The sequence below is a fragment of the Rasamsonia emersonii genome (assembly GCF_000968595.1).
Source record: "Rasamsonia emersonii CBS 393.64 chromosome Unknown ctg1118621760491, whole genome shotgun sequence".
NCBI lineage: Eukaryota > Fungi > Ascomycota > Eurotiomycetes > Eurotiales > Trichocomaceae > Rasamsonia > Rasamsonia emersonii.
Genome location: NW_013562965.1, coordinates 1 through 21,631, shown reverse-complemented (window position 1 = coordinate 21,631; position 21,631 = coordinate 1). Strand labels below are relative to the sequence as shown.

General features: G+C 51.9%; 6 protein-coding genes across 6 annotated transcripts; 2 read left to right on the top strand and 4 right to left on the bottom strand.

The window, feature by feature from the left end:
• Window positions 1-337: 337 nt before the first annotated feature.
• On the bottom strand, window positions 338-2,096 carry T310_7018 (MFS multidrug transporter; the record flags this gene model as incomplete). The annotated part of the gene is made up of 3 exons (XM_013470182.1): window positions 338-1,235; window positions 1,290-1,579; window positions 1,632-2,096. The coding sequence occupies 3 exons, from the start codon at window positions 2,094-2,096 to the stop codon at window positions 338-340; spliced, it is 1,653 nt and encodes a 550-aa protein (XP_013325636.1).
• Window positions 2,097-5,003: 2,907 nt separating this feature from the next.
• T310_7017 (Heme-binding peroxidase) lies at window positions 5,004-6,098 on the top strand (the record flags this gene model as incomplete). The annotated part of the gene is made up of 2 exons (XM_013470181.1): window positions 5,004-5,041; window positions 5,198-6,098. 2 exons carry the CDS (start codon window positions 5,004-5,006, stop codon window positions 6,096-6,098), a joined length of 939 nt encoding a protein of 312 aa, XP_013325635.1.
• A 373-nt stretch (window positions 6,099-6,471) lies between these two features.
• On the bottom strand, window positions 6,472-7,468 carry T310_7016 (uncharacterized protein; the record flags this gene model as incomplete). Its single annotated transcript, XM_013470180.1, has 2 exons — window positions 6,472-7,106; window positions 7,180-7,468. The coding sequence occupies 2 exons, from the start codon at window positions 7,466-7,468 to the stop codon at window positions 6,472-6,474; spliced, it is 924 nt and encodes a 307-aa protein (XP_013325634.1).
• Window positions 7,469-8,405: 937 nt separating this feature from the next.
• On the bottom strand, window positions 8,406-10,943 carry T310_7015 (uncharacterized protein; the record flags this gene model as incomplete). Its single annotated transcript, XM_013470179.1, has 9 exons — window positions 8,406-8,866; window positions 8,921-9,023; window positions 9,073-9,388; window positions 9,449-9,734; window positions 9,787-9,846; window positions 9,901-10,193; window positions 10,277-10,405; window positions 10,495-10,570; window positions 10,937-10,943. The coding sequence occupies 9 exons, from the start codon at window positions 10,941-10,943 to the stop codon at window positions 8,406-8,408; spliced, it is 1,731 nt and encodes a 576-aa protein (XP_013325633.1).
• Window positions 10,944-12,926: 1,983 nt separating this feature from the next.
• Window positions 12,927-14,824, bottom strand: T310_7014 (Translation initiation factor 4B; the record flags this gene model as incomplete). The annotated part of the gene is made up of 6 exons (XM_013470178.1): window positions 12,927-13,933; window positions 13,992-14,282; window positions 14,330-14,410; window positions 14,573-14,617; window positions 14,672-14,725; window positions 14,821-14,824. 6 exons carry the CDS (start codon window positions 14,822-14,824, stop codon window positions 12,927-12,929), a joined length of 1,482 nt encoding a protein of 493 aa, XP_013325632.1.
• A 3,032-nt stretch (window positions 14,825-17,856) lies between these two features.
• T310_7013 (uncharacterized protein) lies at window positions 17,857-21,631 on the top strand (the record flags this gene model as incomplete). The annotated part of the gene is made up of 2 exons (XM_013470177.1): window positions 17,857-20,509; window positions 20,540-21,631. Coding segments are annotated over 2 exons (3,745 nt in total), but the record flags the coding sequence as incomplete, so codon positions are not given.

The window sequence follows — 21,631 nt, the reverse complement described above, 5'->3', positions numbered from 1 at the left end:
AAGTCCTCGAAGGGCCTGAAGGGCTCTTCATATGTCAAGCAAATATGTTCATGCTGAGGCAGAAGTTCAATATCTAATTAGACGTCTAGGTCGCTGGCTCATCCTATATCGACAGTTCGAATCAATCATTAATATCATTGAGGATATCCTATCACTAAACTCGTCTATCAGCTTTCTATCATCATCATATATATATACGCTGAGAAACAAACAAGCACACGTCAACATGCTAATCCAAGGTCGATGCTGTTCCTCGGTCTAAAGGTCGAATGCACAAGGTGATATAAGGCTGCGTCATAAATCAAATGCAGTCGTCACTATCAAATATACCAAGAAATCAAAACTTCGGCTTATATCGACTCATCGCCCGGATCTTCGCCCCGTAAAAGAAAAACAAAATCGGAATCGGCACCATCGCCGCCGTCAGGAATCCCAACAGACTCGACGCCCAGTTGACGCCCAGCTTGTGGTACATCTGCACCGCAAACAGCGGGAATGCGCCCCCCAGCCCGCTGCGCAGCAGCGTGTTAGCCGCGATCGCCGAGTTGGCGAACATCATATACACATCGATGATGTAGTTCAGCCCCTGCATGAAAATCACCAGGATCCCCAGCCCGATCGGCACGCCGGCGATCACCTGCGGCACCCACGACACGTGCGGGTTCGACGTCCAGCCGAACCAGAACAGCCCGGCTGGCAACAGCACCGACGCAATGATCATCGGCGGCAGACGCTCCTCCGGCACCACCCGCCCGTGCTTCTTCAGCTTCCGAGCAAACCGCGTCTTGGTGATCGCCATGATCAGGAGGCTGCCAAGAACCACCCCAACCAGAATCCCCAGGAACGGAAGGGCCGCCACCCCGGCATTTGTCCAACCCCGGACTTCCTGGAACGAGACCGGATAGGCCTCGAAGGTGAGATACAGAATCCCGTAGATGAGAGCCAGATAGATGCTCACGCACAGCAGGATCGGTTCGAGTATGAGCATCTGGATCGGCCGCAAAAGGTATCGGACAACGATATCGTTCAACGTCGGACGGTGCTCATCCAGACGCGAATGAAGAGCCCAGTTTCGAGTTTCCAACCGAAGACGAGCAGCCCGTCGCTGCAGGAGGACAGGCGCGTATGTTTCTGGGACCACAAAGAAAGCAATCACGCCAAAGAATGAAGACGCAATGAGCGTGATCCACGCCGTCCACCGCCAGCCCAGGTACGATTGGACAATGAAGCCTCCCCTGTAAGCCAGTTAGTCATGATGAAACATTGCTCAGAGTCGAAGGCTGACTCACAAAATGGGACCAAAAGTTGGGCCTCCAAACGTGGCTGCAGAGAACCACGCAACAGCGACCGCCCGGTCGACAGGATCCCAGATATCCGCCAAGGCACCCCCGACAATGGCCAGCGGGGCGCAGCCGAAAAAGCCGATAAAAAATCGGGGCACCATGATCGTTTGCAAGTTCTGAGCCACCGCGACGGGAATCTGGAAGATCGCAAAAACCGCGTATCCGAAGAACAACGGGAACTTTCGACCATACAATTCAGACAGCGGACCCCAGACCAATGGCCCGACAGCAAAGCCCTAAGCACGTCAGCAAGATCCCAGAGGAGTAACACACGACAGGATGACTTACGAAAACCGGAAGACTTGTGGCCAGGGTCGTCACCTCGGTCGAGACATGGTACTCCTCCGCAGTGACCAGCGTCGCTTCACTGAAAACACTACTCGAGAAGGTAATCCAGACGGTCATGGTTGACAGGATCATGGTGATCACCCATTTTCTCAAGCGAGAGAAATTCTGCGGATTCTCGGGGTCGTCTGGCCCATCCCATTCTACCAGGTTGGGATCTTTATCCGGGGCTTTTCTGTCCTCTGCGGACTTTGAACCAACACCGGTTTCTAGGTCGAGCTCCCTCTCTGCTTCTTCGTCTACCTCCTCCCCCGACCTAACGGTCTGGGAATCGGCTCCATCTTTCATCTCATTCTCCTTCTCGTCTTGCAGCGCGCGGTGTGAAGGCCCATGCCGGTCATCCTCCAGACTCACTCTCGTGGGCGTTGTGTCGTCGGAATGGAAATTGTTCTGCTTTTCTGGGTCCATATTGGAACGTCCGTTCGCCGCAGGAACGGCGAGTTTCGTTAAAGATAATATTGTCCGACTGTTGCTTCTTTGGCCCTCTGAAGTAGACAAAGAGCCAGATCTTGTCCAGAGATCACCAAAGGACGACGGAAAAAGACACTTCCAGCGGCGAAGCTAAGACTGCAGTGGGAATGGGCTGTAGTTTATACCTACAGTAAAGCTCTATCTAAGACGCTAGCTTAGTCTCGATCCTTCGCGGGTTCGCTCTTTCGCTGTCCGAGGCTCAGGCAACTTTCTTTTTAACCCCGAGCGAGCTTAGAGCTCAGAGCTTGCGCCATTGTCAACTGGACCCAGTGGGCATAATTATTCATGGGGATGCTAGCTTTGCCATTCATTAATATTAGTAACAGATTGATTATGAATCCCTTAACTCCGTCCGAAAAAAAAGACTTGGGTCGGCAGCTTGATAAGCAACCTGATGAGATGACCCAATACAGTTTCGGGACCCTATCTAAGCAAATTCAAACCGGCACGTCATTACTCACCAAACCCGATACCTAGATCCGTCGTCACCACCATGTGCACGAGAGCCGACCACCGGGTGCGTCTGCAGCGCGTCTACTCGGCAGCGCTCAAGCTGCGACTAGGGCCGACAACTAGGTAGCTCCCGCAACCAGAGGGCCCGCTTGCCTAGCGCTCCAGTCGGAGGGTTCTGGTTGGATGGCTCGGGGCCCAGAAGCTGATGAGAGATGACGCCAAAATGTGCATTATTCATTCGATCAAGTTCTCTTGTATCTCCGTCCAAAACAAGACCCAGTAGGAAGAATGGATCTAGATGCACCGTTTCTTTTCTCCTTGTTTCAAATCTGCCGTGTTCTGGCCATGTAGGCTCCAGGACGTCATGATAATTGAGAGGTCGGAATGCCGAATGCGGGTGGCTGAGCCGTCAATTCGACTCGGCAATGGCGCATCATTCCCACCCAAAACAGGAGCTCCTTTGTAGAGCAGTTAGTTGTGGCGGATAGACCATCGGAGCGCGTAGTCGGTAAACGGTTCTTTCTTTCTTTCTTTCTTTCTTTTTTTTTTTTAAATTCGACCCGTCAAATCGCAACGCCACACGGAGACCGAGAAGCGCGACGTGCCGAACGAGGGTCCGGGTAGCCGGCAGTTGGCCCTAAGTTCCCTAACCGATCCACTGCACGGACCACTAACCACGACCTGCTGCAGACCACCCTGCAAAGCGTGCATTGACCAGTCTATCATGCTGAGGAAGTGGTCCGAGTCATGGACACATCCTCTATGCGAGTGTATCACACTGCTGCCAGCCTGCCATTTGCATGGTGCATGGTTGTAGAAATTCGGTTCTATGGAACCATCCTGCCGCGATTGATTAATCAGTCGACGGGGGGCCGGGGCCGTTTTCCGTTGACATGCGGCTGATGGTCTTGCCAAGACAAAGATGAGAACTAATTTCTGACTCCGTTTTATGATTAATATCCCGACAACAAAGTTGAACAAGGTTGAATTAGTCGAAGTATTCTCAATGAGTGTATGTAATGAAACGAATACACCCCCGATGAGTAAGCGGAAAGGCAACCGCACGACGTAAGTTAATAACCGGGTGGAGTCGGACCGATGACATGGCGCATGGCACTATTTTAGGCTTGCGAGTCTCCTGTCTTAAGTGGACGGAGATAACAGAGATCTTCCTGCTTTTATCCTTGCTTTGCTGGTGGAGGACTGGGGGCCAATGCAGTGTTTCGTACTGCGTAGGGTACTTACACAGTAGTACGGAGTAGTGACAGCGTACATATTCTGACAGAAGGAGGGAAAAGGATCGTGGTCAAATCAGGTTTAAGCCCATCTTTCACAGCAAGTGGAACGAATCGATATCTGCTCGACAGAGTAAGGTTAGCCAGTTGTAGCACGCAAGTCTGAAAGGAGAAAATAGCTGAGTTCGAGCCAGTGCACGTGATCGTCATAATCAACACACTGCCAATCCTGCCGAAATGTGCGTGTACAGCTATCTATCCCCGAGTCAGAGGATGGTGACAGGTCAACCAATTCGACCTGGGAGTTGGAGACTGTTGGCAACAAGGAAAAACGAGCGATACGGAGTAGAGAGTCAAGAAGGAACGGATGTCCCGGGCGATCATCTGCACGTGGCCAGAGCTGGCGACAACGACAAAGAGGGAAGGTGGGCGGCCCTTCCTTTCAGGAAAGGAAGGCGCGACTCGTCCGAATCAGGCCAGCTTGATCTCGCAGTAACGGGGAACGGTCCAATATCACCTCTTCGACATTGTGAGCTTGCTTGTTGCTGGATATCTCTGTCTTCCAGAGGTTCGAAGATGACTTTTTCATCCTCAACTACGATACGATAAGTATCTTGCTACAGGGATTTTTTTCCACAATCTTCTTTGACGACAACCTCCAAACTAGAGCTCGAGATCGCAGGCATGGCTTCTCATTGGAACAAGTCAAATATAATTGTCGAGAATATCGTTGCGAATCTACTATGAGGATGAGAATTGGCTGGAGATGGATCTCCGCGGTTCGATGAGGCCCAATCAACCGCCCTCAAGCTGCACCAGATCCGTGGTAATCTCAACTGACTTCACCGACAACAGCACACTACAATAGTGGCTTAGGTAGGTGGATAGAGGAATATTCCTGCTGAAACCTTGGGATCTCCAAGCCATGCATTCGATGGGTGGGATTGTACCGTACGGGCTAGGCTCACGGTAGGTTTAATCCGTCAACTTTCATATAGCAGAAAGAAGCTTAACTCGCGCCCCTTCTCAGGTCCATCCGAGCGAGCCGCAGCCATTTCTTCTTCCAGTCTTTCAGGATGATCTTGACATGAATTCCAATTGATCAAAGTCGGAAAAACTTTGAGTGATGTGACGGCGCAGATGGCCGAAGTTCAGCATGGATGATTTGCCAACTCGGATCAGTGCAGCCACCAGGTAAGCACATTGGCAATGGATCTCCGATCTCGTTCGTATGTGATAACGCTCACGAATGTCAATTCTGACCTCTCGTCATGATGCCAGCGATCTCCATCACAACCTCAACCAACTCATTATCTGCCGGTTGCCTCTCTGCCTTCCTCCATATGCCAGCACTCCGCAGCTTTACGCCCTCGGGCTATCGCGATTTGCGCAAGTGTATTTCACTTTCGAGAGCGCGTGGTTGGGACTGATTAAGGAGGTTGATCCATCTGCACCGGCTTCCAAGTTCATCGGTGATGACCATGGAGGGATCAACCATGTCCTCCGTCAGATCTATATTCCAGAGATCTTGAGAAGTGATAGATTGCGGTCTGATCTCTCGAAATTGACATTATGGACCGCCACAGATCTCACTGTGGAGAACGAGCGGAACGGCATGGCTGCTCGTAACTTTGTCTCGCATATCAACGACGTTATCCAGCACAAACCCCATGTCCTGCTGGCATATACCTGGATCATGTACATGGCTTTGTTTAATGGAGGGCGTTGGATCCGCGGAAAGCTCATGAAAGGCGGCCGCGAGTATTGGGAAAATGGCGCCAAGGGTCTATCGTCTTTGAAGGGCAGATCCGACGCAGCGCCGGTGAATTCGGAAGAGGCACATCCCTGTCTCTCGTTCTGGCTTTTTGACGGGGCGCAAGATGGCGAGGCTATTAAGAGAGACTTCAAAGCGCGCCTGAGACAAGCGGCAAACAGCCTCACAGAACCAGAGCGTATCGACGTGATTTCGGAAGCGAGAAAGATCTTCAATTTCTGCGAGGAGATCATTTTGGAGCTCGACGTGGAGGCCTCTATTGAACGGTGTGTGTCGTCTTCATCATCGCCTTGTTCCCCGAAGATAGATACCACGACTCGCGAGGCACCTTGTGTCGATTACCTTCGGTCCCTCCTGATCGGCATAGCTGGTGTGTTATTGAGTCTGTGCCTCATTCTGGCAAGTGAACAGCGAGGCGGCGCAGACAGTCAACCTGCTGCTTTCAAAGGGCAGATTACCCAACCTAGATACCCATAACATCAAAATTGACACGAATGGATTTCGATGCATTTGTCCAGACATTCAACCATTGGTAGAGAATCTGATGTGACACGTATATGGATGTGGATATGAATATACATGCAATTCAGTTCTCAATCTAGCTCAATGAAAGAAAGGAAATGCTCCATATGCTCTGACGCTAACCAACCAATCCTAAAGTGCCATAAACCAACCTAATGGAGAACGCCGTCGACGGAACCAAAAGCCCGAAATGCAATGATAGGTAGGTAGGTACCTAGCTGTGAGAAAGGAGGCATGGCATGATATCATACATACATACGCAGATGCACACATAATACATACGACTGAAACGAGACGAGACTGAAACGAAACTCCTGAAAACTCCGTTCTAGTGTTGTTCTTGTTCTTGTTGCTGCTGCTGCTGTTGTAGTGGTGGCGGTCCTTGTCCCACCAACCACCTCACCCGTTCGACGCGCTCGATCGCCTTCTCCAGCCGATCAAGTCGCTTCCTCTTCTCGCCGTCGCGACGCTCCAGCAGGGCGACACGCTCCTCTAGCTTGGCGCGCGCCTTGCGCTCCTGGGCCACCATCTCGTTCGCTTGGCTGAAGAGTTGGGCCGTTAGTTCCTCCAGCTCCAAGTTGGCTTGCGACAGCTGCGACTCGGCGGCCTTGCGGAGGGACTGTTCGCGGGACAGGGCGTTCTGGAGCTCGGCGGGGTCGTAGGTGTCGGCGGTAGAAGAACTGGTGGTGTTTGCGGCGGGGGCTGTGGTTGTAGTAGATGTTGTTCCTCGGCGGTAAGGCAGGAAAGATGCAAATGTGGAGAGACGGGTGTGGTGTTCGGAAGGGTTGTTGGTATGGGAGATATTCTTCTGAGGGGATGCAGCCCCTGCCGGCAGGGCGGACGATGTGGACGATATTGACGAAATGGAATCCTTGGTCTGCGTGTGCGACTGCGTCTGGGTCATGGCTTGGGCCTGGGAGCGGAGGGCACGAATCTCATCCTCGTAGTCGGCCAGTTTCTCAGCTGTAAACAGTAACACCAGCCAGTCAGCACATTGACCATATCTCAATCATGGCCGCACAGATATCAAATATACCAGTCGCAGCCGCCCTTGTGGTCAGGAACTTGACCTGAGCCTCGAGCTCCTGGATCCTCTGCTGGGCCGCCTGCAAATCATGGGCATTATCGGCGGAGGAAGTGGGCAGCGAGATATCCTGGCCGCAATGCGGACAAACTGTGCCGGGAGACACCGAAACGGGCTGGACGACGCTGGTGTCCTTTGTCATGGGCGGTTGCGATGGCGAGGACAGAAAATCTCCAACCAAGGTCGTTGTATTCGCCGTTGTCGTCGTCTTTGTTGCCGTCGTGACGGTGGTGGTCGACATATCCGGGGTTGTGGTGTCTGTCGTGTGGTGTACGGAGTACGGAGTACAGGCAGGTAGGCTATCGCAGTCGCTCAGGGACAACAACAGTAACAACGATCCGATCGAGAGTTTATTACGCAATAACGAAGAGAAAAAAGAAGAAGAAGAGGAGAATAGATCGATCGATCAATCAATCGAGGGGAAAGCAAGGCATTACCTTTAGGCCCCCGTAATCATATGATATCGTGGGCGTCGCGACTAAATTAGCTACGCTGGCTGATAGATTGATGGAATCCCCAGACTCGATGGTTTAGGCTCTAATTTCCGCCCGCCAAGCCAGACAACTGCTAGTTGACTGTCACAGCTTGGTTTCAGCCATTTTTAGAAATCAGCGATTGGGCACGGAATACGAGTTGCAGGTTGCAGACCGCGTTACAGGACTTTGCCAGCTAATTGACTCGCTCCATGTGGAAGATTCGCCTGCGTCTAGAATCCATTGTTCGTTTCTTATTGTCATACTGACTACTCGCATATTTATTTAATTCCTGCCTTCTCTCACAAGTCATTACTGTACTCTGCTGTAAACTCGTCTATTCACAATTATCTCTTTGCAAGGGATGAAGGAGCACGCAAGGATTCTTCAAGATGCAATGCAATGCAAGGCGATGCACGTGCCGGGCTGGCCGTCCAGTCAGATTGCGAGCAATTAGTCCTCCCATCGACCGTCCGCATCTTTCTTTCATCTTCAAACATTCCACAGGACCAGCCTGCCTCGTACCACATCTTCGATGCCAAGGCCTGCCATGAAATGACGGCTTCTGATGAGAATATCCGCGGAAAGATGCATCCCGAATTCCTCGATTTCCCGTGAACAGTGTCTGCTGTCGTACGGCAGTCGTACGGAGTACAGACCGCCTTGCATCTAGACGCATGCCCAGCCATTCCCAGTTGCATGAGCTCATCTGTTGCCCGTCCATTTCCCTCTCCATACTCGTCGCGAGATCTCCTCATTGGTGCAGGCCAACAGCACAGCGGTTGCGCCACTGATCGTGGCCAGCACCGTTACCATCACTGTCCACCCGGCCGCTTCCACCAATTCTCCGGACACCACGGGCCCGATCACCTCACCGCTGGCCCAGGCGATATTGTGGAGCGCATAAGCCTGTGCCATCGCGCCTCTCCCGCCGAATATGCCCGGGTATTCCTTCTCCTTCCGCTCGACCGGCTCGCTCACCGCGACCATGAGCGACACCAGCTGAGCGGTGAACGAAAACCCAGCAAGGGTCAGCAGGACCAGAAACAAAACGCGGGAACGCGTCGAATCATCGGTGACCAGCCGAAGGAGGAGAAACACGGGCACGAGGAAAGAGAAGCCCAGGAAGGCGGCTATCCGTGGGCCGTGCCGGTCGACGAAGGACCCTTTTCATGCAGTCAGCCAGATGCAACCAGACGGATGTTTTCCAGCCACCGTACCGACCACAGGAGACAACAGGGATGGCAGGGATAGCGGCAGGAAGCACAGTCCTATCCCCAGCGAACCCCAGTGGAACGTTTTGATCACGAAGACGGGAAGAACCTGGTGAGAGCTCAGTTGACGTTTCTGAACAGCTGATTCAGAAACATACGGTTTCAAACATGTTGTAGAGAATAGCATCGACCGCGCTGGCCACGAGGACCACGAGCAGCTGGCCTGACATGGCCAACCTGACAATAGGCGGGATGGAGACGCGATTTTTGCGCAAGAGCTTATCGACGGGCTCCGCAGCCTCAGAATTCCTCTCTCCCCAGTTCTCGAGGAAATGGTTGGATTCTTCCTGGCTGTGCTCTTCCGTCCACTTCGGGGCTCTCTTGGGTCCCATCACCAAGAGTCGAAGAATGATGTCTATGCCGAGGACTGACATGGCCACGATGAAGACTGCGTCGTAGCCGGCTCGATCAAATCTGGTGAGACTCAGAATAATTCTGGTCATAAATACCTGTACAATGACGTTTAGAGCTTACAAGATCCCTCCAAGGGCCGGCCCTGCCAGAGTCCCTACTGTCAGTGCCATCGAGACATAGCCCATCGCGACACCAACTTGATCCTTTCCCACGGTGTCGATGACGAGGGAGTTGCCTGCTATCCATACAGTCGCAGTCGATAGTCCTTGTAGGAAGCGCGCGACGATCAGAGGGGCGGGAGAGCTCGCTGTCCAGAACATGGCCGTCGATCCAGCGACGGCGAGCAGGCCGAAGACGAACGGCACCTTCCGCGAGGCACCTTTGTCGGCCAAAAAGCCCAGGATTGCTGTCATCCATCAGCGGAGCGCTCGAAATGAGATATCTGAGGTATCACACACGGGAACCTATCAGGACGGCGCCGCCAAAGACTGCAAGAAGGATAGACATCCATTTCTGGACTGATGCGGATCAGTTGAGTCCTTCTGTGATGGCATGATGGGACATGGACGTACGCTGGTCATCCGGCAAATGTGCTCGCTCTCTTAGGATGGCAGGAAGAAGAGGGACGACCTGGGGATTAAACCAATTCAGTGTCTTATTTGACCCGGTCGTTTCGCGATGAGTCTCACCATCCAGTATATGAAGACATCCTAAGAGAAGCTTGTCAGCGAATCTAGACCATGTAGTAGAGAAACATTCGTAGGCAATACTCACAGCAAAAAACGCAATCGCCACAACAGCAACAACAAAAGCCTTGGACGAGCGAAACTCGAGCGTCCATGGCTTTTCCGCGCGACGACAGCAGCTGTGAAGAACGTCCATCTTGTAAACTGGCCTTTTTCATTGACGACAATTTTGCAGAAGATCCGGAATCTTGTAACAACTCACCGCTGCGAGCGAGCCTCAACCACATCAGCGTCGTCACTGTTATCAGGGATGTAGTATGTCGTTAACCAGTATGAAGCAAGCAGGACGAAACTCTCTCCCATGGTCTGGCTGTTCTTGCACACAATTGTTCTATCAGAATTAAAGATAGAAAGGAATAATACTGAGAAAAAGAAAAAAAATCTAAACTATGAACGAATTGAAGAGATGTACATACATACATCTTATATAGGTAGCAGCAGCGGCAGTGCCAATGCCCGTGGCAGTGGCAGTAGTTGTAACAGTAAAATGATCGTCCTACCTACGATCAAGACATCAAGACAAAAAAGAAAGAACTGACTGACCGAATAAACGAAATACATGTCACAAGAAGAAGCATAATAAATAAATAATAATAAACAGATAAATAAATAAATAATCCATACATCCATTCATTTAATTCCACACGTCACGCGTATAACCTGAAAAATGAAAATGAAAATAAAACAAAGCGCTTCCTCCCATTCCAATTCCATTTACACCGTTTACACCAATTTCTTGCTTGCGGGCGTAACGTCGTACAGACCAAGGAGGGGCAAAAAAAAACCCGCTTGGTCGAGTCGAGTCAAGTCGAGTCGAGTCAGGTCATGTATGGATGAATACACATCATAATGTACTACTTACTGTACATTACGGAGTATTCGGTCAATTTAGCGTTGTACATGCATACAGTACAACGAGAAGAAAAAAAAGACACAATAAAACCCTTGCAAGAGAAGAAAAACAAGGAAGATCCCTCAAAGATGGACTTCTTCCTGATCCTTGTCCTGGTACAAATGTACATACTGTACGGAGTACATACAACAATGAATTTTTATTTATTCATTCCAGATCATTCATCTGTGGAACATCCCCCCTTTCTTTTTTATCTATCACATTTATTCTTTTCATTTATATATGTTTCTATGTATTCTACGTATGTACTCTTCAGAGGCGGTGAACAGATATCTATGGACATCGATCTTAATCTCATTGCCATCTTGTTGTGTACATCGATGGAGATTATTATACAGATTACATACATAGCATGGATCTAGTATATAGTACAACAGACCTGCCTACATGTAATGTACTTCTTTTTACGGAGTAAGATGATATTTGCTATTCATTGTGGAGCACCGCCGGTATCCCATGCGATCTGCGCGACGCCATCCATCTCTAGTAAATAGTCTCTATGTAGAGAGAGACTTATTTTGTTCGCGTAAAGCTTAATTTATTCCTACTTAGTATTATTTACTCTACGGAGTAAGTTCAATACCTAAATGACTTTATTAATATTGCATACATATGTTCTTGCCCGTTCGGAGAATTTATTCTTAACTAACTTTTCCTTTTTATACAGGTAGGTAGGTAGGTAGATAGTTTCTATCTATCCGTAACTAAGTAAGGTAGAGATGCAGCTGGAAGCTTTGTATTGTATGTACTGTACTGTACATACATACATACAAGACGAAGAAGGAACTTATTTATATACCTTAGTCATAGATATACTCTGAAATCACTTTAGTAATTAATAACTAATTGCTAATTGCTCATGATTAATGTTATTGCAATGGATACATATGTATGTACTCAGAAGGGGTTAAAAAAGAACATTGCAATTTCTCACTTACTCTATCTGTTATCAACTATTAACTGTGTTGCTGTTGTTGTTATTCGCTTGTCGAGATATTGAGTACAACAAGTACAACAAAGAAAAGAAAGGAAAAAAAGGGAGAAAAAAGATGACAACTAACGGCATTCAGGCTGGGAGATACAACATAAAACAACACAGCTGATAAGGAAGAAAAAAAAAGAAGCCCGTACTAAATATGATATGATAATATCACTGCAAGAACTTGCATTGGCCGTGAGCCTCTGCAGTCTTGGCTTTTTTTTCTTTCTTACTGCGTCTCTTCGAGCTTCCTTCCTTGTCCTGACGATAACACTTCTTGACGATTTACCTAGCTGAAAAGGATACTCCCACTCCCTACTCCATCGCTGATCAGAAACATAATAATTGAGAGGAGAGTAAAAAACATGCTGAAAGCAGACACACTTAAACAGACAAACATCGGGAATTCTTTTCTGCTCTTTACATACACCCTCACTCAGCATGGACCGCAGCAAAGGCCATAGATGTATCGTAGATAGACCTCAACAGCCGGCAATGCTGACTCATGGGAACAGACAGGAAGCAAGGAAAACTTTTGAAATTGCATTGCGCTGACAAGACGACAAAAGGACATTGCATTATAAACTGCACCAGGGAATTGACCGAACAGACAAACACCGTGGACCAGACAGGGTCGCATGAAAGTAAAAAGTAAGAAGAAAGAAGAAGATCTAGGAATCAAATAAGCAGCAAATGCAGCCCCCAAGATAACCAAAACTAGGCTCCTCCGGAAGAGGCTCCTCTGTAGGCCATCATCAGGCTGCCTAAGGAGAAGGATTCAGAAGAGAAAGACAGTGAGAAAAAGAGACACACAACACAACGTCTGCGAAGAAACATTTCCCATAACGACGTCGCTCATATTTTGGGTCTCTTGATGCATCAAGGGTCCGCGGAAGAGAAGAAGAGATCTGTCGGGACAAGCGGATGGTGAATAACGTTACGAAAAACAGGGATTGGCGTCTACGCGTAGCGGCCTTGTCCTCGGCGGTTGTTGCGCTGCTTCGACGAGACAGTGCTCCAACCCTCTTCATCGGCAGTATCCGTCACTGGAGCAGCAGTACTTCTCCAGTTGCCATTGGCCTTGCTCGGCGGCAAGTCGCTAGAGGTCTCTTTCGCTGCGGTCGACTCGGCTGGCGCAGACTCTTCCGTCGGCTCATCCGGTTCATGATCAGCAGTCATCCCATTCTCTTCCTCGCCGCCGGCCCGCCGGAGGATTTCGAAGTTCTTTCCCTGAGGAGCCTCGGAGCTACCCTCCTTGGAACCGTTGGCCTCAGCCGCTGCTTTCTCCGCCTTGGCCTGTTCCCTCGCAAGCCGTTGCTTCTCAAGCCTCTCGGCCTTCTCTGCCTTTGCCCGTTCTTCGGCTTCTCTCCGTTGGCGTTCGCGCTTCTCCTCAACTTCTCTCTCCCTTGCAGCAGTGTCAATCGGTCGTGCGCCACCGAATGGGTTGGACTTTGCATCCCCTGTGCGCGGGGCCGGGGCGGCCGGTTCAGTATCAGTTACGGTTCTCTTCTGCAGGTTCAACTTTGGTCGCTGAGCCGGAGCAGGCGATGGAGGGTTGCTAGGCTCCTTAGGGGGATCCGGGCGCATTCTCGCTCTCCACGAGTTATCAAGTTCTGCCGCAGTCGGGGTCCGGTCATGGAAGTCGCGTCGCGGGGGCCGTGAGCCGTCCTGAGATCGTCCTTCACCCCATGCAGGTGAGCTTCGTCGGAATCCCGAACCTTCATTGCTACGGGGGCGACCGCCTTCCCTACCACTTGGAGGAATTGGTGACAAGGGACCCTTTCGTTCCCAGTTGTTGAGGTCTCGCACTTTCTGTCCGCGATCGCTACCTGCTTCTGACACATTGTCGAAATTTCGGCCAAAGCCAGGGCGATCGGAGACACGGCGTGGGGGTGGGGGCAGATCTGGAAGAGGGCCTTTGCGCGTCCAGTCGCTCAAGTCCCGGGTCGGTTGCTGAGGTTCCTTGGCTATGTTGATGGTCAGCATATAAACACTGCGCTTGTACCTCGTCATTAGAAAACGTACGTGGCTCTGCGACGCTGACTCGAATGGCCCGTCCCTGAAGTGTGGCACCCGAATACGTAAGAGCCTTCTTCAAGCCGTCGACGGTAGCAAACTCGACGTAACCAAAGCCTTTTGGAGTCCTGTTCAGTTTGTCTTCGACTATGCGAACGTTTGTTACCTGGCAGTCGGCAAACAACTGCGCGATATCGCTGGTGGTGGCGTCGAATGACAGATTGCCAATGTGAGCGGTATATGGGGGTTGGGTAGGAAGGGGGAGCTCCGGTCGAGGCGTATATCCGGCACGGTCACGCTCTCCAGCACAGTCAGTATACACTATCATGGAAGGATCGGAACCGTACCCAAACCGTTTCCATAGCTAGTAGCAGTGGAGCTCACAGTCCGCCGCTCGCCTCCATAAGTCGATCGGGGCTCAGGAGGGGCTGAATTGATTCTCCTCGTTAGTGAAAGGATGCATGGACGAACATTACAGATAGTCTTGGATGGAGGATCATTGGATGAGTAGGCATACCGGCTAAATGGTAGATCTCGTTAGCATTGTCCGGACGGGGAACCACAAGGCAGAAAAGACCGATGCAACTCACCAGGCAAAGGCATATCTTCCATTTCATCGGCCCATGAGCCAAAATCTGCACCCTGTCAGCGACCAGCTGTTCTCTCCGATAGCCAACGGTGCCACCCACTCTCATCGGCCAAGAATGTCCCTATGGACATCTTCTGGGGTTTCTGTTTCGGCGCTGCACACAGGAGCAGTCAGCGTGATGCCACCTCAAAATACCCTGTCTCATCCCCCAAGGGCGGCGATCGGATTGGCAGTGTTCTGGGGACGAACCCATGATTGTGGTTGATGCAACAGGAAACGCGCCAGCGACTTGTGCGCGTCTCTTTTTTTTCGCCTTTTTTTTTTTCGCGGGGAGGAAAGCGCTGAAAGATGGACGGATCCTTCAGCGACGACAGTCACGAGAGCTCGAGCAGCAGCGGTCCGAGAAAGTCTCAGGCCGCAGAAATCAGACGGGTGGTGGGTGTGCAGCGATACTCCGCAAAGGGCGAGCAGAGGGGAAAGTAGACGATGCTCCGTGAGGATAATTTTTAGTGATGACGCTAGAAAAGTCAGCCTGAGGCGTGGTGCGGGTGCGTGCCGACGGAAGCCACCGTGTGGCCTTGCCTCGCCCCCAGCCGTCTTGCGTGCCTTACGCTCGAGGGCAACACGACGATCAACCGCCCGTCAAAAATAGCTCTAGATTTCCTCTAGCAGCTGCCGGAGACTGCTGCTCCTCTTGACGTCTCTTGTTTCTCCCTTATTCGCAGAGCCTCCGCGAGCCTCGTTCCCGTGGTGGGACGGAGACGTCGCTCCCGTCGCCTCAGCCTGCTGCTGCTTTCCAACCCGAGGGCACGCTGCAGGCGCTAGCATTGACCTTGCAGCGATTTGAGCGATCGAATGCAGCCGCTCGTCCTTGTCCGAGTCTATTCGTATTGGCTGGGTGAACGGATGTCCTCTGTCGGGCGATGGCTGATTGTCTACTGCATCTTGGTGTCCGGTTGAGATCGCTACGGAGGGGCATATAGCAGGGATTAGCGGAGTAGCTGGATCAGAATCGAATAGTTATCTCTCTCTATTCCCCGTCTTTCCAACAGCATCATCGCTATTTCATCTCAATCTTGATGGATGACAGCCTGTTGGAAAGATATGAGTAGGCAACTACTGCAACTTCAGTCAAAGTAACTACCAGTAGTCGAGTTTGGTATATGCCATGCGATTCAGCCACTACTGTACACGTTCATACAGCATGCATGTGCAGATACTGCGTATCTCCATGATCCAAATCCTCCGAGTGCTGTCCTGTGCCTGCCGATCGAGCATCACGTGCACCGATGCAAATGCTACAAACTGGCTTGCTCCCCTCCCGCGGCAGTGAAGCTTTCCAACTCGTCTCACGCTGCAGAAGACTGCCAACGAGATGAAGCATGAAAAACGTCCGGGATGGAGTCCCTGACAAGATGGGTCGAAATCAGGAGCAGAATCCTCTGACGGACCCCGAAGTGCTGTCATCGGCCTTGAAGGTCGGTGCATTGAGCGGTTCGTTCCCTTTCCCTTTAATCGTCCCACTTGTGGTGCATTGCAGCTGTCATTACACTACTGGCAGATTTTTTTTTCCTGTGACATTGACTGATTGTGTTTCTAGCATTCGGTGGTTTTACCTATGGAGGAGTGTCTGGCGTTCTTCGCTCGTCGCCACACCCGGTGATCCGTTCGATCTCCTATGGCATTCACTGGTTTGCTTGCGGGAGCTCCTTTTGGTGTCAGTATGAACGAGGCGGATCTTACTGGATTGTGCTGATATTCGTGCAACAGGGTTAAGGAGTAATATCCTCAAGCTTCATTACGAAGACAATGCCACCCCCAAAGAGCGCGCTTACACCAGCGCATTGTCTGGTGGCATTGCCGGCGGAGGGGTTACGCGGCTCATGGGTACAATCTCCAGTCTATCCCTTTCTCCTTTTTTCGCTGGATGCTGATCTGGTCGATAGGAGGCCGACTTGTACCAGGCGTCGTGGTGTTCTCGCTTCTGGGTTATCTCGGACAGAGTTCGTGGAATATGATCGAGAGATGGCGATTGGAGAGCGCAAACTCGTCGACGAAACCGATTCTTCAGCGCATTGCCGATTTCAAGTGGGCTCCGCTGCGATCTCTTTCTGATGACGACTACAAGCATATCCTGAGCGAAAAGCTCCTGAGCATTGAAGCTGAGATTGCGATACTCGACGAGAAGATTCAACAACTCCAGCAGGAAAAGATGGCGCAAAACCGTGAGACTCGGAGCCAACAACCACCGAATCGTTCCTAAGGCCAACGATTTTTAACGTATACTATCGACTCTCCACACCCGCATGCCGAGCAGAGCCGGTCCTAACGGAACACCGGATGGGTTGGAAAACTTGGAAATCCCCTTTTGTCGGATATCCACAATCGCGTCTGCGGAGGGTTTCGGGCAGGGACAACGTGCCTGGCTTCCGGAACGGGGCTATCTCGGAGGTCGGATTCTATGATAGCGTAGGACTTGACAGCATGTATAATAGCGTCAAAAGCAGTTCTGTAGAGAAGACAGCATCACGTGCGCAGATACTCCTGCCGGATCACGCTCTCCCAGCTCGCAATCCACTTTTACTCCCTAGTATGCACAGTACATACCTGCTGAGTAGCTACGTGGCACTGTTTTCAAGACGCACATGGAGTCTGCTGTTGTTGTACTGTACACAGAGCGCTGCGTGCTGCCGTCTCCGAGTTCGCAGTCGCAGCCTCCTGAGCCCCCCTGGGGGTTCACCGTTCGGGGGATACTATTGCCAGGCTCCGCTGGACGGGGCAGAACAAGCAGCTAACGCCGGCCGGCGGTTCCGACGGCGGGATTGGCAGCTTGGAGCCGGCGCCCTAGGGATGCTCCGCTTGGCTCCCTCGATGCCAATGCAGATGCCAATGCCACCCTTGCCGCCCCGATCTGTCAGCATCCCCAAACTTTCATATCCTCGAGCTGTCCAGCTGGCCTCGTGCGGCTCTGCGCCTGCATTGGTCCCCCGCAGAGCAGGCTCGCTGCTGTTGACACGGAGAATGAGACTGCCACAGCTCGTTCGCACCCCTCTGCAGTCCGGCACCCTGCCTCCCTCCTGCTGACATTGCTCGCGTTGTGCCCGTCGCACCACTCGTCGTGGTGAATCTGCGGCGGAGATCCAGATGCATTGCAGGCAGAGACACGGTGCGAATCCATATGCTCGATCGAATCGCCGTCTATGACACTGTCGATGCTCGATCCCTCCGCATTCTCTAGGCTGAGCAAGGCTGGCGTGTGTTTCTCCCAGCTGAGCGAGTGCCACTATGTCCTTTTACAGCCCAACCACCGTCCTGGTGGGAATCCTCCTCCTCTACCTCTCCTCCTTCATTCTTTTCGCCATCGTTCGCATCGGCACCGGCGTCTCCATTCAACGAATCGGTTACTTCTCCCTCCGACGCATCGCATATGCACCCCGGGAAGGCGTCCAGATTGATCTCCGCGGGCTAGGCTTGTCCTTCCATCGACCGTCTTTCTCCCAGCCGACATGGATTAGTCTCCGCTTGACAGAGCTCAAGGTGACCGTGGACCTCAGAGCCTTGAGAGACAGTGAGGAGAGAGCGCATCGAAATGATGCTTCGCCGTCGCAAACCCCGCCGCCCAATGGATCTCCACGCATCCCGCATCCCGATGCCAACTCCGGCTCGACTCGAGGCTCCTCGTCCAGATCGCGGAGCGAGACCTGGAAGAAATTGACCCGGTTGAAAGAGCGAATCAAGCGACTGCATCGCCAGATCCACTGGCTGGCCATGATCGATCTGGTCGCGGTCAACACCACCGTCCACCTGGTCGATGTGGGCCAGATCCAGGTTGGGTCATTGAGCATGGCAGTGGATACAAGGCGCAAGATGGTTGAAAGGGGCCGACTCTTTCGCCACAAGAAGGATCAATCTCGGGAATTACGGCCCGCAGAATGGATGATGACCGTCCGGAATATTCTGCTGGCTGTGGATGGCCGTGAACCGATGGAGCTGCTGGATAATTTGCAACTCAATATTCATGGCCACATGTATCGAGACTTGGAAGGCTTGAGGGACACCTCGGTCGCGATCAGAGTCGGGAGACTCCACATCCCCTATGATGATCTAATGATCCTGTCGCAGAGAATCAGAGAGTTTAAAAAGGCACAGCCCAAAGCGGAGCCGAGCAGTGAGACCGACGACGAGATATCGTTTGCGGACTTCGTAGAAGAGCTCGATCGGCCTGGATCGCGGGAGGAGGCCATCGTTCAGACGGTTGCCGATTCTAAGGAATTCGTCAGCTCCATCCTACGCGGCATAGAGGACATTCAGGTTGCCCTGAGCTTCTTCAGAGTATCCCGTTCACTCTCTTCTCTTTCTGCTGCCCCGAAGGAAACGCAACTCAATCTCGTCACGCATGAAATCGGCATTGACCTGCACCGCATGAACCCTAATACACCGGCTCACCGGATGTATTTCCAGCGTAATGACGTTGCTCACCAGGCGTTGTTGGCCGCCATTTCGCTCTCTGTTAGTCTGGACGACAGTTCCGGAGAGACGAATAGGCTTCTGTATGTCCCCATGGCCACGACAACCATCAAGACGACATTGCCTTCCAAGACCGTCAACTTCTCCGATCAGCACGCCCCGGCCGAGAGGAACACCAACGTCTTGTTTGCCAATCTGGTGATTACTTCCCCTTCTCTCGACCTGGAGCCGCGCCATGTCTCCCAAGTCCTGCGTTTGGCTGAGGCAAGAGCGTCCTCAGAGCGTGGTGGCAAGAAACGAGACAACCATCAGATCATCTCTCGCCTACTGCCTAAAGCGAGCATCAAGCTCTCGGTGCATGAGCCCGTGGTGCGATTTGTTCTTCCAATCCCCAATGACGCCGCTGTTGATCCTGGCGACTACAACCTGTTAATCTCTTCGATCTCCTCCATATCACTAGATATTGAATCCTCTCATTCCGCAGAAGCTGGTATCCAGTACTCTTTATCGTCCACCTACCGAGTCTCTTCACACCAGTTGTATTATCAGACCCCGGCTGGTGTCAAGTATAACCTTATCAACACGCAGAACTTGGAAGTCAGGGTCCATCTGATCGCCACTCCCGAGTTGTGTGTGTTCGTGTCGGGGAACCTGAACTCATTCTCTGTCCACATGGTCAATGGAGACGTGAATCGGGGGATCCGACAGGTCATCGAGCAGGTCCGAACACACATGAAGCCGAAAAGGCTCGCCAGGCCGACTGTGGAACAGAAGCCCAGTCTACTAAGACGTCTTCCGCCCTGGCTTTCCCGAGTCCAGTTCGAAGCCACAGAGCTCAATTTTGAGGTTGCCGGTGCCGCTCCTGGCGAGTCCACGACTACACGCGGAATCGCGCTGCAGCTGGAATCGTGGACTGCCGACTATCGAGCCCAGAAGACGGAGCCAATTAAGCACCCAGCAAGACGACGCACGCCAAGTCATTCTACGGTTGGGGATGACCATACCTTTCGGTTTCCCCCGACATCGCCTCCCAAGAGAGCCCCAAATGGTCGTGCGGATGGCCGAAGGTTGGCTATACACCTGCGTGGGCTCGAAGGCTTCGCTATCGAATCAGAGGATTATATGGAACCAGAGTCTTTTCTCTCTCTTCCCCGGTGCGAAGTGGCGCTGAGCACACAGAGTGACCTCCAGGGACCAATCTTTCACGTCAACTCGGTTCTCAGAGCACTTTACCTTGAATTCTCCCTGTACAGATACTATTCTCTTGGGACAGCTGTGTCTGTCCTTCGGGAGACCTTTATGCCTACACCTGCGGAAAAGAAAGAGCCGAGTACGAGCGACTATCAATTCAAGAATTTCGCAGGCACTTCACTCCAGGCCCCGCCCCCACCACCGCATCGCGCTGAGCTTACCACCGTCGATGTCCGAGCCAGTCTCGTACAGATCAAGGGTATTATGCCTTCTGATCCCCGTATGATGCTACAAATCTATGGTTTGGCAGCCGGCTGCCACCGTTGGTCTGCTCCCTTCATGAGATGTCACCTGGCGCGTCTGCATGTTGAAGCGCCAAGGCTCAAAGGAATCTGGGCGCGGGTGGTGAGCATGAATAGTGTTAGGCTCGACCTGCGAGAGGGTAAGAGGACGCCAGGTCGCGATTCCAAAGAAGAGAAATCACTGGACGTATCAGCGGATTTCATTCGGCTGGGCGTTCCTCATCACATGGTCATGCACCATGTCTTCGACAACATCACCAACACTTTCAAAGCTCTGCAGCAGCTCCATCACCGGTTCAAGACGAATTCGGGTGAGGACATACTGGAAAAAGAGCCGGAAGGCCCCAAGAAAGTACCTCGTATATCGTTACGTAGCAGAGCTTTACTGTTCCAGCTCGAAGACGATGCTTTCGAATGGAAGCTCGGCTGCATCTATCGTGCGGGCCTAATCGAGCAGAGGCACCGCCTAGCGCGGGAGGAAGCTTTCCGTCTGAAATCTCAGAAGCTTAAGGACGCGGATCAACGGCGGGCGTCTTCGCGATTCCGAGCGCAGTCAAGCCACCCCGATTCTTACTTTGACCGTAAGAGTGATGACAGGAGAAGAAGCACAAGCGCCGATGGCAGACTGCCCAGAGGATCGTTCGAATCTCGCGGCCGACAGGGGCGATGCCGGTATGATGCGGAAGGGTATGCTAATATTTCTTCGTCTGCGAAAGTGTCGACAACGGAGGCATGGCAGCGATTACAGGAGTACAACGCTCGAAGCTGGAAGAGGAAAATCGATGCGGCAATGCAGTTCCAGAACAAATCGATTCAAGAGATCAGGAATCTCTTCGCCGGCGCGGACGAACCGCCGGAAGATGTTGAGGATGACGAAACCATCTTGGCCATTCCGGATAGGCCTGGTCTGATGTCGACACTCATCAGCGACGTGCACCTCGTGATTGACAAGCCCACATTCCCATTGAACGAATATCCTAAATTCCTCCATGAGATCGGAAAGGGGATGCCATTGGATATGCAATACTCTTTGCTCGTCCCCATGAGCATCCAACTGGATATGGGAGAAGCTCGGGTGACGTTGAGAGATTATCCGTTAG